At 53.0% G+C, this 16,337-nt stretch overlaps 1 protein-coding gene across 1 annotated transcript in view; it reads right to left on the bottom strand.

Moving 5' to 3' along the window:
- The window catches only part of KCNH2 (potassium voltage-gated channel subfamily H member 2), a 30,428-nt gene that overhangs the window by 13,844 nt on the left and 247 nt on the right, over positions 1–16,337 (bottom strand). Inside the window, exons 2-3 of the mRNA XM_021706256.1 lie at positions 1,445–1,609; positions 6–98 (exon numbers count right to left, since the gene is read on the bottom strand). Of these exons, the coding sequence (XP_021561931.1) occupies positions 6–98; positions 1,445–1,609 (258 nt within the window). The remainder of the gene's footprint in view (positions 1–5; positions 99–1,444; positions 1,610–16,337) is intronic.

The raw sequence follows: 16,337 nt of genomic DNA on the forward strand, positions 1-16,337 counted from the left end.
GGTGGTCCCGCGGCCCGCGCCACCCGACCGCACCGTCGAGTCCCGGGCTGTCAGCGCCAGCAGCGCGGGCAGCTTCAGGCGGAAGGTCTTGGCGCGGCCTGCGGGAGAGGGGAGGTGCGTGGCCGTGGCAACCGCGGGCAGCCGGGGAGCGGGAAGGTCTAGGAGCCGGAGCCCCAAGCGCTGGGCCGGGAACAAAGGAAAACGGGGACCCCCCATGGCCGGCACCACTCCAACCCCGCCCCTACGAACAGTATTTTGAACTCAGTTCTCAAAAAGCATTCTCGAATAGTTTTGTTTGTTTGCTGTTTTCAAGTCAGGGTCTCACCCTGTCGCCAGGCTGGAATGCAGTGGCACGATCACAGCTCACTGCAGCCTCGACCTTCTGGGTTCAGGTTATCCTCTCACCACAGCCTAGGACTACAGGCACACGCCACCACACCTGGTTAGTATTTTTATTTTTTTGTAGAGTCTCATTATGTTGCCCAGACTGGTAGAATACAGTCTTATCTAAATTCCTGATCATAATAAACTGCCATTTATTGAGCCACACTTCAGGGCAGACTCTCCATAAATTATCCCTGATTCTCACACCTCTGCTGGTGTGTACCATTATCCCTATTTCAGACATAAGGGCATTTAGGCATAACAGGGTTGTGTAACTTGCTGCAGGTAACGCAGTCAGTGGAGGGGCCTGCACCTAAATGGGTTGCATAATGCCATGTACCCTACTGCCTGGCAGATGGCATCTGTAGAACAGGGAGAGCTGACGTTATTAACATTGTCAGTTTAGAGCTTGAGAAATCATGAGGTGAAAGCTTCTGTCATGACGCCGAGGGAAAAATTAAAATTAAACTCCGAGAGGCCATCCTGGGAGAGGAAGGGGAATCAGAGCCTTTGCATCATCATGGAGACAAGGCCTTCATGTCTCCAGGCCGAGTAAGCATTCCCTCAAATCCTCTCAATTAACCAAGGCCACCAGGGAACTTGGCCAATTCAGGGAAAAGGACCAGAAGGCAGAAGCTACACAGAGAGCTGAGTCTGATTCCATGAGACAGAGCTTTCTAATGAGCAGAGGGAGCTGCTCCCAGGGGGCTAGGGCCCTCTGGGACGGGTGAGTTCCCCATCCCTGGGCTGCTCAAGCAAGGCTGGAGAGAAGACCACTCCCAGGGGATGTTGTGGTGGGAAATCATGCAGGTGAGGCTAGGAAAACTGGTGCCATCTTGCCCCAAGGACTTGCGATTCTAGGTCCTGTCACTCCACCACTGTCTGGCCATCTCAGGCCAGATGGAACCAGGCCACATTCTAGGTATACACACCCCAGCTCCGAAGGGACCCTTCTCCACATCCTCCCTTCCTGCAGAGCATTGACCTTGGGCAGCTCACAACCCCCGGGGAAGTGAGACCACGTATTCCTTAACCAGCCCTAGAGCATGGCTGCACTTACCTGAGGTCAGCCAGCTGGTGGGGGGGCCCCGGTGATTGGTATCACGAGCCGGGGACCCCACCATGTCCTTCTCCATCACCACCTCGAAATTGAGGATAAACATGATGACATTCCCATCCTCGTTCTTCACGGGCACCACATCCACCAGACATAGGAAGCAGCTCCCTGCAGAGTAGGGGTGGGGAGAATACAGCCACTGTGGCACCAGCGTCCCTTGGTAGGCAGATCAGAAAGCCAGCCAGTGTGGGCCCCAGAACCCACTTCTGTCTGCCCCACAGCCCTCACATACCACCCCTCCTCTCCAGGGTCTTCCGATCCCTCATCTGGCCACATGACTGCCTGCTGGCACATCTTCCTCAATCTGTCTGCTCCTGCCTGTTGCCTATAGAGCTCCCCCCTGCCTATGCCTATCTTATTTCTCGAGTCCTCTGTCCCATGTGCGTTTTCTCTCATACTGTCCACGATCCTTTCTTCCTCCATCTTTTCAGCTCATTTTCCCCATCATCAACGCCCCTTGCTTTTCCCTCACGCAAGACGGTGTAGTATGGTAGTTAATCCACAGACTTTCAGCCCAGAATCTCTGGGTTCAGATCCCAGTCCAGCTCCTTAATCATGTATGCATTTTTCTTGAATCATTTAACATCCCTGGGCCCCATTTTCTTTATCTATAAAATGGGAACAGTAATATTTCTTTTCTTTTTTTAAAAAACCAATTTATACATTGACACATATAATTGTACATGTTTATGGGGTACATAGTGATGCTGTGATACATATGTATAATTCTTTCCTCATGAGTCGTAAAGATCAACTAAGTCAACACATGCTAAGTGCTTAGAGCAATGTCTGGCATATGCTCCACACTGCAGACGGTTAGCTGTTAGCTTCTGTCTCTCTGGCTCCGTTCTCTCTAGGTTAGTACCGGCCGCTGTGTCAGCCTACAACAAGATAAGCACAGATGTTGAGAGCAAGTCTCAAAATCTTTACAGCGATTCGGCCTTGCCACAATATCCAAGCATGCGCTCTTGAATTTCACAAAAGTGTCTGTGACATATTAGAAGTGAAGAAAACTGATCTTTCACAAAAGCATCTATCAATCACTGCCTCTAGACCGTTCCACTCCATCTCTCCTCATCTTTCTCCCAGTCCTGGACTTTTTCCCTCCCAGTATCTCTCTGTCCACTAAAGCCCTGCTACCAGGTGAGGTCAGCCCACTGGGTCGAGTGTCCCTGATCCACCCAGGCCCCCTCCCTGGTGAGTTCATGGGCCCCCACACCCCCCACCACCACACTGATTTCTGAAGGAGACCCCTTTGGGCTGAGCACTGAGTACCACCTAAGGCCCAGCTCAGAACCCTCCACTTGCAGGAAGTCCTTGATGAAGCAAGAAGGTACCTTAACATCCTGCTCCTGCTCCTCTATGGCTCCCCTTCTTCTCACCTGTCTTAGCTGCCTCCCAGGGACGTCCTCCCTGAAAGGCCCAGCACCTAGAATAACACACCCTGGGAGCCAGGGCTGACCAGTGGTGTCAGTGACGGGGCAATGCTGACAGTGAGGAGGCGGGGATGGAGAAGAGATGGAGGAGAGGTCTCACTTGGTTCCCCTTGGTCCCTAGCAACCCTGTCCTTTCTCCTCCCCTTTCTACCTCCCAGAGCCTGCTTCAACTGGTTTCCCTTCTCCCTATACACTCCCCTCACCCTTACACCTGATCTCAGATCCACAGCAGGGGTAATGGCAGCAGTGATCTGGAGATGGTGGTACCCCTGGAACCTGATGCCTGCCAGAGAGACCTGAGAGGCTGCATGCTGGGGAGGTGGGGAGTAGGCCAGGTGGGAAGGGCCTGACTCCTGGGAGATGTTGGTCAGGCTCAGGACGGGGCTAAGGGATCACAGTAGATCAGTGATTCTGACAGCTGCAGGATTCATCTTGTGTTATAAGGTCCTCTGAAAACAGCTTAAATAGGAAGATACTGAGGTGAAGGCTGGTCCGGGAGAGGGGCTGGCCATGAATTCTTGTCTTACCCTGTAGCCCTTCCACTCACCACATCCTAGGGCCTTACAGCTCTGCCTGAGGGCCCTGAGACCAGGGGCTCTGTCTGGGTCTCCCTCCAGCAACCTCTCTTGTCCCCTGACCTCTGGCCTCTGACACACAGCTGTGGTGTTGGGAGCTGCAGGGGGCCGGGCCCAGTTGGAGACCATTTGGCACCCAGACAGTCCGCCTGGAGTTTATGCCCTAATATGGTGATGGCCGGCGGCGGTCTGAATAGGGACTAGCCTCATTAGGACTAAGGAGAGGCCAGAGACCAGGAAACCTTAGCCCTAGAGACCCCAGCATCCACCCCCTGAGACCCCAGCCATCCAAGCCCTGGAATCTCATTCCTTACCAGGAAACTCGTCTCAGAGAAGTCCAGAGTCTGGAGCCAAGATGACCCCAATCCTTCAGGATGGCTTAGGGGACTTTGTCCCCAAAACAAGACCCCAGAAATCATGAAGTTGAGACTCCAGCACCCCATCCCCACTTCAATTCAAGCTACTCAGCAAGAGAGGCCAGAACTGCATTCTGAAACCCACCCAGCCCAAGACCCTGGCATCTCAAAATCCCCTACCTGGGCCACAGAAACTCCAGGTATAACCATCTTGCAGCATAAGCCTGCTTCCCATGCCTAGACACACACCCCTCAAACACATACACACACCCATGCAAACACACACAGTCCCCCGACCCTCTTCCTTTGTCAAGATTCAAGAAATTTTTCCTTTCAGAATGACCCTGTCAAAGCCCTGGTTATTCTAAAAATGTGAACTGGAGCCCTGCCTGATGGTGGGGGTGGGGGAAGGGATCCAGCTATTTTCAAGGGTACATGTAAGTAAGGAAAGTGGGGCCCTGAACGGGCCCGGGCTCTCTGACGTACTGCCTCTGACCACCCTGCCAGCTTGGCTGGGTCTCCCGAGAGCTGCCACATCACCTGCTCCCAGCTCTTCAGCCAAGCCTGCCAGCTGGACCCAATCGAATCTCTGACTGGGATTACGGGGTTGGGGATCCCTGAGGGTAAGGAAGGGTCAGCCAGGCCAGAGGCAGGACCCAGGGATGGCCAGTACTGGGTATCAGCACAGAGAGAATTACAGCTTGCGGGAGGTTGGGGCCCTGACCTTCACTCAGCTTCCCAGCAGAGAACAGATGTTGAGAGCCGTCTAGGCTGCACCCCAAGAAGCCTGGGCTGGCAAGGGTATATGCTTACCCTGGCACCCACCTCCAGCTCACCCTCCCAGCTCCCCAGGGCAGAGGCCGGCCTCAGGAAGGCCCAGTGACTGGGACTGGGTGAGATTGCAGTTCCACTGAGAGCCACTCCGTGGCAGGCACGGCCCACATTCCCTAGGCAGCTGGTGCCAGGAGCCCTCCAGGAAGGAGGAGGCATCTAGGACAGACAACAGGGAAAAGAGGGTATGGGATTTCCAGTCTCAAAGGGAGGGGATACAGCCTGTGGAGTCAAGTGGCCCCTGAGCACTGTTAGAATGACTTTGGGACAGTTACTTGCCCTCCCTGAGCCCTGGAGCGTGCATCTGCAACCCAGAAGTGACCATGCCCACCCACCTACAGAATTGTAAGGATGAAATGACATAATGTATGTGAAGCTTAGAGCCTGGCTCAAGGAAGCTCTCCATAAACTCAAGAAGAAAGAAGGGCAGACAAGGATGGAGTCTAAACAATGGAGAGGCCCCAAGTCAACCAGGCTTATGTGGTTAATGCCAAAAATACCCTGCCCCGCCCCCTCCTCCCATTTCTAGCCCCAGCACCTGCTGAAGATACCTTGCTTTGGTGAGAAGGCTCTCCTGGCCTGGGTCAGGCCTGCCTCCTGGGCCCCTGGGGGCATAGAAACAAGGAAAGGGGAGGCATTTGTGGACAGTAACCATCCCCATACAGGCTCCGCCATGCCCTTGGCCCTAAGGGTCCCGGTGAGGCAGACCCAGCAGGCCTCCAGAGGTTATGCAGGTCACTGAGGAGGGGAGGGGAAGAACTGGCCTGGACACATTCCCCATAGGTTTCCGTCAATCATCAGAACACATTCCTGGCTTGCTTTCATTTGGTGCCAATCCACACCAAGCAATCCACCTAGGGTGGAGGGCATTGTCCCTGTCCAGTACCTCAACCCACCCAGAGGCCAGGTTTCCACCCAATTTCCCACCTCTGGGCACGGCTGGCCTAGGCCAGGCCCCAGGCAGGAGTCACCCTTGGTTTTAGAAGGGGCAGGCCTCATCTCTCATGGAAGCACAGACGGGGAAGAAGAGGCTGCAGATGGCCTCAAGTGGCTTTGGGCAAGTTCCTTGGCCAGAGTCTCTGTGTGCTCATCTGTAAATTAGGTGGCTCTTCATCAGCCCATGAAAATCATTGAGCACATACGTGCATGGGAAGCATTTGAGCCAACACGACCAGCAAGACAGGCCTGCCCTCATTGAACAACGTATTCATCAGGACCGCAATTCAGTGCACAGGGCAAGATGGAAGAACAGAGAACAAACCAGACAGGTAGAGGAACCCTGGAGAACTGAGCTGCTCTGTCCCAGCCATCAGGAGACTGGGGCTGTCTTTCTCGTTTGCTGTGGCTGTGGGCAGGTCACCCACCTCTCTGAGACTCCCTGTGGGTTTTGCGGGGACAAGTGATTCCTGCCCTCGGTGCCAGATGAGATGACAGATGGCCTTGTGGAAGCATCCAGAGCTCTAACAAGGCGGGGTGCCGGGTCCCTGCAGGGAAGGTGACCTCCGGGAGGCAGCCATCCTCTCCCTGGTCACCTCAGTCTGAGCAGGAGGAGCTGTGCCCGGAACAGGCCCAAAGTCACGTTGAGGGCAGGAGGCTGGGGCTCCAGTCGGCCTGTCCGCCCCCAGGCAGAGAGGCTGTCTCTGGAGCAGCAGCCCAGGGCTGTGCAGTGTCAGGTTATATTTAGCCTGGTGGCGGCGACAGGAAGATGCAGCGGGAGCCACTCCTGGCCGGGGGCCACCGTGTCGCTAACATAGCTCTCATGGGTAGCCAGGGGCCTAGGGAAGACCAGGGACATTGCAGGCCCAGGGTACAGTGTCAGGGAGCCTGAAAGGCCAGCCAGTGAATGAGAGTGAGTGTGTGTGTCTGTGTGTGTGTGTGTGTGTGTGTGTGTGTGTGTGTGTGTGTGTGTGTGTGTGTGTAAGAGATACACCAATCCCATGCTCGTGACTCCAAGAGCTGAGAAATGCAGAGTTCCTGGGAACACGCACTGCAGGGCAGGGTTGAGGGGCCACAAGCCAGGTCCTGACTCCAACAGAAGCAGTCTCTCCAGACCCCTCCACCAGCCCTTCCAGCCTGAGACCCCCGCTGGTGATCTATGGGGTCATATGCCGGTCCTCAGGGGCCTTGCAGTCATCCAGACCCCCACCCAAACCCACTGCATGTGGCATGCCCAAGCCATCTCTGCCCAGGGCTGCCACAGACGCTTTGAGAGAAGAGCTCTGTCTAGCAGAGCTCCAGGGCCAGGGTCTAGTTCTGCTGCTAGTCTGCTGGATGCCACTCGATCTCTCCCCCCACTGCTGAGAAGCCCTGGGAAGGTGAAACAAGGGCATGCTGATACTGGAAAGCTGCTCTCCACAGCCCCCTGCAGGCTGGCCTCAGTGTCCCTCCTGTTCCCCACAGCCCCCACACCTCATTCCTCCAACTCCTCCCCATCCTTCTAGGCCCTTTTCTATGAAGATTTTCTTGACTGCTCCATCTGGCCCGGAAGGTTGCTTCTCTCTGAGAGCTCTTCTAAAATGAGGCACCTCATCTAGAAAGTCATTGCCCAGAGGCTTCTGGGCTGAACTTCCTCCCGTGAGAGTCAGTGCCCTGAGGCCAGGGCAGGGCTGGCAGTTATGGAAGGACTGATGGCTGACTCCAGAGTGGTGACCTGAAGTCATGGCAGGTCTGGACAGGCCATGTTCCCACCCCTTCCCTTCTAGATGCAGGGTATGGACCACCCTTTCGCAACAGAATTTGCCCATTTCAAACCCATAGTGCCTTCTATCCCAAGTCTGGGCAGCGGGCTGAGCCACCATGGGAACTGAGATGTCTTTTGCTGAAGCAACATCCAATCTGGTCAACCATTACCTCGGAATACAGAGGCTGACCACAAGGAACCCAGGGGGAGGGAAGGTGAAAGCAGGAACCAGGTGTGATATTTCTGTGCCTCAGACCCCTCCTTAAGCCCCCCTTTGCTGTGGCCCACAGGGCAGGACCGCAGGGCAGTAAAGACGGCCGCAGGGCAGTAAAGGCAGACCCAGCTGCCACTGTCTGGCAAGAGACACTCTCGGGGTTCCTGCCCTCCTCTAGTGCTCTGTAAGCTTCTAAAACTGTGCTCTATCTTGGCTCCCAGCATACCTAGGAGACCTGGGGAGGCCTTGATAAAACCCTGTCCCAATTCCAGCTCTGCCACGGGTCACTGAGTGGGCCACAGCTTCAACCAAGAGTTATAATTCCTCCCTGACTTGCCCATCCACAGTGAAGCACCAATAAACAAATGTGAAAGCCCATGTACCAATGAAAACTTCTTGAAAGCCGAATAGGACATTCAAGCATCAAAACATATGACAAGGACCCAAACATAAACAGTGAAAACCATTATTTGCAGATGATAGGGTCATCTCCCTAAAGAGAAAAAAAAAAATCAAGAGATAAACAATTAGAACTAATAAGAGAGTTCAGCAAGGTTGCCAGATACAAGATATATATAGCATTTCTCTATACTAGCAATAAAGCAACTAGAAAATATAGTCAAAAACAAGATATCTTTTACAATAGCAACAAAAACTATAAAGTACCTAGGAATTGATGAAGAATGCACAAGACCTTTATGGGAAGAAAAAAATCACCAAATTATAATAAAAAATACAGAAACGATCTGGCAATGGAAAGACAGTCCAGGTTCTTAACTGGGACAAATATTATAAAAATGCCAGTTCTGTCCAAACTAATCTATAGCTTCAAACTAATTCCAGTCAAGAATCTAATGGGTGTTTCCTTTTGAGGAATTCAATAAACTATCTCTAAAGTATATAAAATCCACAAATAGCTATTTCAGCCTTTAAAAATAAGAATCAAGGGAGAGAGTTTGCCTCACCAGATACTAAGACACACTGAATGTTATGGGTTTTTTTAATCTGGCTTTTAAAAAAGAGCAGAAAAATAAATATTTGGAACAGAACAGAGAGCTCAGAGACAGACCTGTGACTATGTGGGAGACTAATCTATGATATAGGCAGTCCCACAAATCAGTGGAAAAGAACAGATTGTTTACTAGATGTGTTGGGAAAGTTGGCGCATTACATGGAAAAAAATAAAACTTGATCCCTACTTGACACCGCATACAAGGTAGGCTCAGGATGGATCAGAGACCCAACTGAGAAAGAAAAAACAATTAAGCTAACAGAAGAAAACATAGATCTTTGCGGCCTCAGGATGGTGACGAATTTCTTCCACAGACCTTCAAAAGCACAACAAAAGTTAAAAAAAAAAATCAGTGAATTTATTTGTATTAAAATTAAGAATCAAGCCGGGTTCGGTGGCTCAGCCTATAATCCCACGCTTTGGGAGGCTGAGGTGAGTGGATTGCCTGAACTCGTGGTTTCCAGACTCGCCTAGGCAACTTGGCGAGACCTCATCTCTACAATAAATCAAAACTTAGCCGGGTGTGGTAGCGCGCGCCTGTAGTTCCAGCCACTTGGAAGGCTGAGGCAGAAGGATCACCGGAGCCCAGAAGGTCGAGGCTGCAGTGACCGGGAGCAGCCACTGCACTCCAGTCTGGGCGACAGAGTGAGACTCCAACTCAAAAAAAAAAATAAAAAATAAATTAAAAAAAAATAAAATTAAGTATCTATGTTGGATAAATAACTTTTCTAGGAAAAGATATTTGTAATACCTCAATTCAACAAGGAATTAAAATCTAGAATATATTGAATACTTAACTACATGCATTTATATTTCTAGAGTACATAAACAACTCCTGCAAATCAACATGCACAAAAGACAGCCACATCAAAAGAAAAAATGAGCAAAGGACATAAGCAGGCAATTCAAAGGAAAGTAAACCCAGAAGACAATCAAGCCAAGAGATACTCAGACTCAATAGAAATTAAAGAAATCTTATTAAAGTAACAAGAAATCACTTTCACCTATTAGAATGGCAAAAATTAGAAAAGTCAATAATGTCAAGTATGGGAAATATCGGGGTATAGAAATCTCATGCTTTGCTTAGGGGGTGATGATGGACATAGCCATTGGGGTACATAGTCTGGCAGTACTTAGCTAAGTGTCCACATATTCTGTGAACCAGCACATCTATTCCTGAGCATGTATCTCACAGACATCCTCACACAAGTCAGGAAGGGACAATGTCTGAGAATGTTCACAACAGCATCATTTATAGTGGCAGGGAGTTGGAGACAACCTGGGGGCCCTCCCTGGAAGAGTGGGCAGGTAAAACATGTTGGATACAGACCACAGAATACTCAGCTACACACCAGATGTCAAATAGCAGCCCAGTTGGACTTAAAGCATATTCCTGAGTAAGAAAAGCGAACACCAAAATACAACATATAGCACAGTATCATTTGCATAAATTAAATCTATATGCATACATCCAGACAAAATACACATTTGCAAGAACATATGCAAGTAACACATTCACAGTAAGTACATTTGAACAGTTGCCTATGGGGAGGGTAATGAGCCTGGGGAGTGAGATAAAAGGGAAAAGGAAAAAAATATAATGAAAGAGAAAAGAAAAAACAACACAGATGCTGCGGTTTCAATTATTTGGGGGAGAGGCAGGAGCTGGGACCAGCAGAAGCCTGGGGAGTGAGGAGGAGAGGCAGCAGGGGTGCTGAGCAGGGTGCACGGTGGGACGGGGTGGAGTGCATAACAGGAGCAGGGGCTCACTTCCCACAGTCCCAACAGCACTGGCCAGGACCTGTGACCACAAGGGTGACGCCCTGCTTAATGGCAAGCAGAATGACCCCTGGCCTTGCATGCTGCTTGGTGGGAGACGGCCATCTTATTCCCGGAACACCCTCACACACCACAGGGTTTAGGGGACAGGTGCTATGATCCCACTTAGCAAACAAGGAACTGAGGCTCTCAGACTCAAGCTAAAATTCAAGTTTTCTGCGGCCCTGAGCCCATCACTGCAAAAGGGCGTGCTGGGATAAGACAGCCCATGCAGTGGCGTTCCATGCTGGGCAAGGTTCTAGGTTGGAAAGAGACAGCTGGGCTCGAGTTCCCACTCAGACACCAGCCAGCTGGGTAAACTTGGGCAAGTGCCTTAGCCTTACTAAGTGAGAATTTCCCTTTCATAAAATGACAAAGAGGAATCCTACCTTACCTTTCAGAGGACCATGAGAACCACCTGCGATAAAGCATGCATCCCCAGTTTGCAAACTGTAAGGTGCAGCCAAAACGATGAGTGTATCTGTGTGTGCCGCCAAGTAGCTGCCATCACCCTGACCCCAGCTCTGTTCTCTACAGCAGCTCTGAAATTTTGTTCCCCAGCTTCGTCCACCTCAGTCCACTTCTGAGGGTGAGGACGCTGTGAGCCCCCAGGTGCCTTCCCTGCAGCCCCCCACGTCCTCCACACATAGCAGGGTTGGACGACTCCCTCAGCTCTCTCAGGAGTCCACCTCAGGCCACCTCTGCCTGGTCCCACCTTCTTCTGGTGCTGACGACCCACCCATCCTCTGGGACCTCTCCCAGTCCTGGCATTCTATGAGTCTAAGGCCTTTCACAGAGTTGGAGATGGAGGCCCAGAAATGGGAAGTGATTTGCCCAAGATCACACAGCAAGTCTGAATAACTGAGCCAGAAATTGCTCCCAAGTCACCTGAACTGCCAAGAAAGGCTTCTGCAACACAGCATACTGCTGTTTTCATTCATTCATTCAACAAACAAGTGCTGAGCTTCCAGTGTGCACTAAGCACATAGGCACAACAGAGAACAAAGCAGACAGATCGCCTCTGCCCTCGTGCAGCTTATGACCTAATGAGGGAAGATGGCCATGGCAACCTCATCCAGCATTGTGACCAAAGGAGACAGTGAACCAAGAGGAAGATGCTGACTGGCCCTTAAGGTGCTTCTAGTCTGGTATACAAGTGACAAAAAAGAAAGGGGTTCATCTGAGGCCAAGCACAGTTCACACAGAGGGGGAAGAGCAGCTTACCAGAGACCCTCCCACACTCCTTGCTGCCCCAGTGTCCCTCCACCCCTCCTCTTCAGGCCCTGATTCCCATGTCCTCCCCACATCAGGGAGAAAAGTTCTGTTAAACTCCCTCACACCAAAGGACTAAATACTTTCTGCCAGTATACAGTACACTGAGAGGGGCACAATGAGTGTTTTTCAAGAAAAAGGATCATTCTCAACCCAAGTGAGAAGTTCTCTAAGGGGGCACTTCAGGAACCCTCAGGGAAAATGTTTGGGCATTAAGGGCTTTCTTGGAATCTTTCAAATCACACCACACACACACACAGACACACACACACACACGCACGCACACACAGGAAGCCACCTCTGGGCAGAAAAGAAGCTCAGTCTCACCCCATCTCACACCCTTCTGCTGCCCCATGCCCCCCCCCACTCAAGCCCAAGGCCACCATCAAACTGCTCCCATCCCAGACAGCTCTGCACAAATATTTACATAGCTCCTCTCTGGGGGCTACAGAAGACACAACACCAAGGAGCCACCCTCCCGACACTCTCCAGACCCCAGGGTAGGCTGAGGAGTAGACAGCACCCTTCAATCGTATCATGCCTGCCTCACCCCTGGGGTGGGTCTGGGTTGGGAAGTTTCCCCCACCAGCAGACCAGGGCAGCTGTGTCTGGCTCAAGAATAACCCAACCCCCAGCCCCTCCAAGCCTCCTGCAGGCCTCTGATCTAGCTGGAGAAGAGAAAGTGCTGCGTGAGGGAGGCAGCTGGTTCAGAGGCAGGGCCCCTGATGGGCCCTTGGACCCCTGCACCTGCACCTGGCAGCGCCACAGATGATCTCACCAGGCTCTGACCAGAAGGATAGGGACACCCCTGGCTCTGAGATGAAGGGAGCACTTCAGCCCCACAAGAAAAGTGTGCCCGTGCTTAAGCTCGGTTCCTCCTGGGATTACCCTGTTCTGCTTCCCATCTCATGGAGACAAAATCCACCCAGACACCAACCTCTGTCCCATCTGCCTTCCCAACTTCAAGGCTTCCCACTTTCAGGAAAAGCTGTTTCTATCACCAGCCCATACTGATGGGGACCCTAAGAGTACGGGGGAGTGACTGTCTGAGCTAGGGAGAGGTTAGCCATGAAGGAAAAGGAAAAGTATGGCAGCAGGGTGACTGATTTAAGGGACCAGGGAGAGATGGGGAAGGTGAGGAAGAAGCCGGGAGAGACACCTGGGTGGAAGAGGGTGGGAGGCCCAGAGGGGTGAGGCTGGTACCAGCAGTGCCTACAAGAGCACCTGGGAGGCTAGATCTGAGGACCAGGACAGTAGCCCAGGGGGTGTGGGGCCACCTCTGGGGCCCTGGGGGCATAGCACTGAGGAACAGGCCTGGATGGCAGGTCCCCACCCCTCCCCCCAGTCGCAGCCGTCAGCTGTTGCAGTGGGGGCCCTCTGACCCTGTTACCATGGCAACCAGTCTGCAGCTGGAGTGGAGAAGCCAATAGACTCTTCTCCAGAGACACCCCCATCCCCACCCACGCACAGGCTCCCGGGGACATGGGGACATGGAGCCAGGCCAGGACAGTTGGAGGTATGGGGAGCCAGACAGAGCCTTTGAGAAAGAGGCCCAGAGGGGCAGGGGACACCAAGAGAGAGGGAAAGAGGCAAGAAGGAAGGCTCGGAGATGCCGAAGTAAGGAAGGAAGAGAGACAGACACAAGGGGGAAGGAGATAAAGACCAAAGGGATAGAGAGTCAGCCAGGCAGGTAACAGCAAAGCCACCAGGAAGGCAGATGGGCAGGAGACAAAGGCAGGGAGGTATGGGGAAAGGACGGGGCACAGGCAGGCTGGCTGAGCACAGAGGCAGGGAGGCCAGGAGCAAAGATGGAAACAAAGAGCAGAAAGAATGCAGGGCACAGAGAGAGGGGACCTTGAGGTCTGGTAGAGGAGAAGACATAGCCTCCCTCCCCGAGGCCATGTGGGCGCATGGGTGTGTCCCAGCTAGCACCTGCTGCTCGACGTGCCACCTCAGGGCCCTGCAGGGATGTTACTGCCAGCCGGCCCCACACTACTGGGCTCTGCTCCCAATTCCATCTTAATCCTGGGCCTGACTTTAAGGGGCACAGGGCCAGTGAGCCCTAGGCACCCTGTATCTCTCCCTTCAGCCCACACTCCCCCAGTCTAGCCTCCCCACCTCCCAGCAGTCCCAGCAACTAAATAATGGGGCTGTCTGGCTCCAGGCCCTGACACTGTACAGAGCGAGGCTAGAGGCACCGACACAGCACAGCTGTCCACTGCGGCGCCTGCCAGCAGAAGGCCCCGCCTCCTGACCAGTTCCCCACCTCTCCAGGGCTGGCCCAGGCAGAGACCCTGAGAAAGGCTTGGACAGAAACAAGAGGTGGCCCTGGCATTCCTCACCTCTGCCTCCCAATTTGGCCCATGTGCGAGCGCACACAAACAGACACACACACGCAGCTCAGACCAAGCCCTAGAGATCACACAAGGGACTGAGTGCTTCCAGGCAGAGGAAGGGGAGGCTGAGGAAGTCTGTCTGCATCATCCCAGGCCTAGAGTGCCAGGATAAGCAGGGCCCTTGGCGGCCAAGGGCCAAGGCCAGCCTATCAGCCAACAGGAGACACCTGAGCCCCATGGAAACTAGGCAACAGCAAAGAAACAGGCAGGCAGAGATGGCTGGCATAGAGTTTTCTGGGTCACAGCCCCATTTGGAGTCATAACCTGGAGAGGGGAAGAGCTTGAACTTGGGCTGGGGACTTGGGTTCTAGTCCCACTCCCTCCAATGATTCGCTGGTAATCCGATCTCTGCTTCTCAGATCTTCTACCTGTAACTCAAGTGGGCTGGATTGGGTGATCCTTGAGGTTGCCAAGATTCCACAATAGCTCCTGTGCAGAAGGGGTCCCATGGCTGTCTTATCTCGAAGGAGCTGGCCTGAACTGGGAGGGAGGACCAGCTCCACTTAGGAGGATCCCACACCTACTATGTCCAAAAACAGAAGCACTCGGACCCCTGCTGCCAAGAGGCCAAATCCCCCAGCACAGCAATACCCATAGTGGGACTGGCACAGTGTTTACTGGAGAAGGTCCAGTGTGGGCACTTCTCTAGAAAGCTCAGCATTAGGAGGTTCCCAAGTAAGGCACATTATCCCAAGAGGTAGAAACAGGCTCAGGAAAGTCAATCAACTTGTCCAATAGTATATAATTTCCAGCATTACGGCTTCATATTCTTTTCATGACACTAGAGGTTTGCAAACCCTTCACATAAAATTTCACATAAAAGAATAGACAGCATATAGATGGGCCTGTAACTATCTGGTGTTGTTTTCAATATATGACACCCAGCAGAACAGAGTGGTAAGGCTCTGGTCAAACAGAGGTGGGCTCTATTCCCAGCTCTGCCACTTTCTAGCTGTGTGACTGTGAGGAAGTTGCTTAACTTCTCTGAGCTTCAGTTTCCTCATCCTTAACGTGATGGATGAGGAAAATCACAACATCCCAGGTTTGTTGTGAGGACTGCATGAGATAATATAAGTGAAACATTTAGCGCAGTGTCCAGTCCCTAGAAATCACTCACTGTCTTCAGAATTTGAATCTAATCTCACAGCCCTTGCCTCTTGCCAGCTAGAACTCTGATGAGCTGTGAGCAAACACTTCCACAGGGCCACAGGGACCATGCTCCCTGTGGTGCCATTCAAGTTTGCCACAGACAGTGCACGCCTGCAAAAGCAGGGCCATCAAGGATACAAGTCTTCACTGGGCAGCCTCAGCCAACCCTGAGCCCACGTGGGGTGCAACTTGGGGCTGGCTGGCTCCCCTGGCCCCAGCAGGAGGCAGAGTATGCTAGCTGCCTACAGCAGACAAGCTCCCTGAAGGCAGGAACCTCTGTCCTGTAGACTGTTCCATCTCCAAGAGTCTAGCGCGCCTGCCGGGCTCACAAGGGTTCAGTAAATGCTTATCCTACACACACTGGTGGGAAGCAGGGTTTAGGCAGTCTGCCACTCGTTCTGGAGTCGCCTCTGCAGCCCTGTGATGCCCGCAGGTCCCCATCCCTGGGTTCTGCCCTCCCTGAGCACAGCCCACTCCAACAAGGTTCTCGTGGTGTGGGAGCAGCCCTACCCCGGACTCTGTTTATTTGCTCTCCGGAAGCCCAGAGCAGCTGGGCTGGGAGGCGGCGGCTGAGCAGAGACACCTGGCGCAGGAGGGGGTGGCGGGGCGGGACGCTCAATAGATGAGACAAAGGGAACTGAGTTGCACTCACCTCCCCCCAGGTGCCCTTGAAGTGCATGAGAGCAAGGGGGTTAGGAGAGGGGCAGCAGAGAGCGCGCCAGAGTCCTGCAGCCCTTTCTAGCCTCAACCTCCGTGACATCTCCCAGACCTGTCACCTGGCAGGGACTGCCCTAGGGTAGGGACCTGTAGCCAGAGGTCAGCGCCCAGCCGCCAGCCTGGCCTGTTATCTCAGTCTACCCACGCACCTGCCTTCCCAGCCCGGTCTAACTCCAGTCCACCTAGCTCAACGTGCCCGCACCTGCCCGGGGAAGAAGGAACCAGAGGCGCGAAGCCCACAGCCTAGCAGCTCTTTGGCCACCCTGAAAACCATCTCAGCACAGTTAGGTGAGGAGACCCAGCTTGCGCCCCCCACCTGGCGCACCGCCCTGCCTGGGTCACGCCCCCGCGGAACCTGCCCGCGCTCGGGCAATTCTCCA

This window comes from Carlito syrichta, unplaced genomic scaffold (genome assembly GCF_000164805.1).
Source record: "Carlito syrichta isolate Samal-C Ts95f unplaced genomic scaffold, Tarsius_syrichta-2.0.1 Scaffold315400, whole genome shotgun sequence".
Taxonomy (NCBI): domain Eukaryota; kingdom Metazoa; phylum Chordata; class Mammalia; order Primates; family Tarsiidae; genus Carlito; species Carlito syrichta.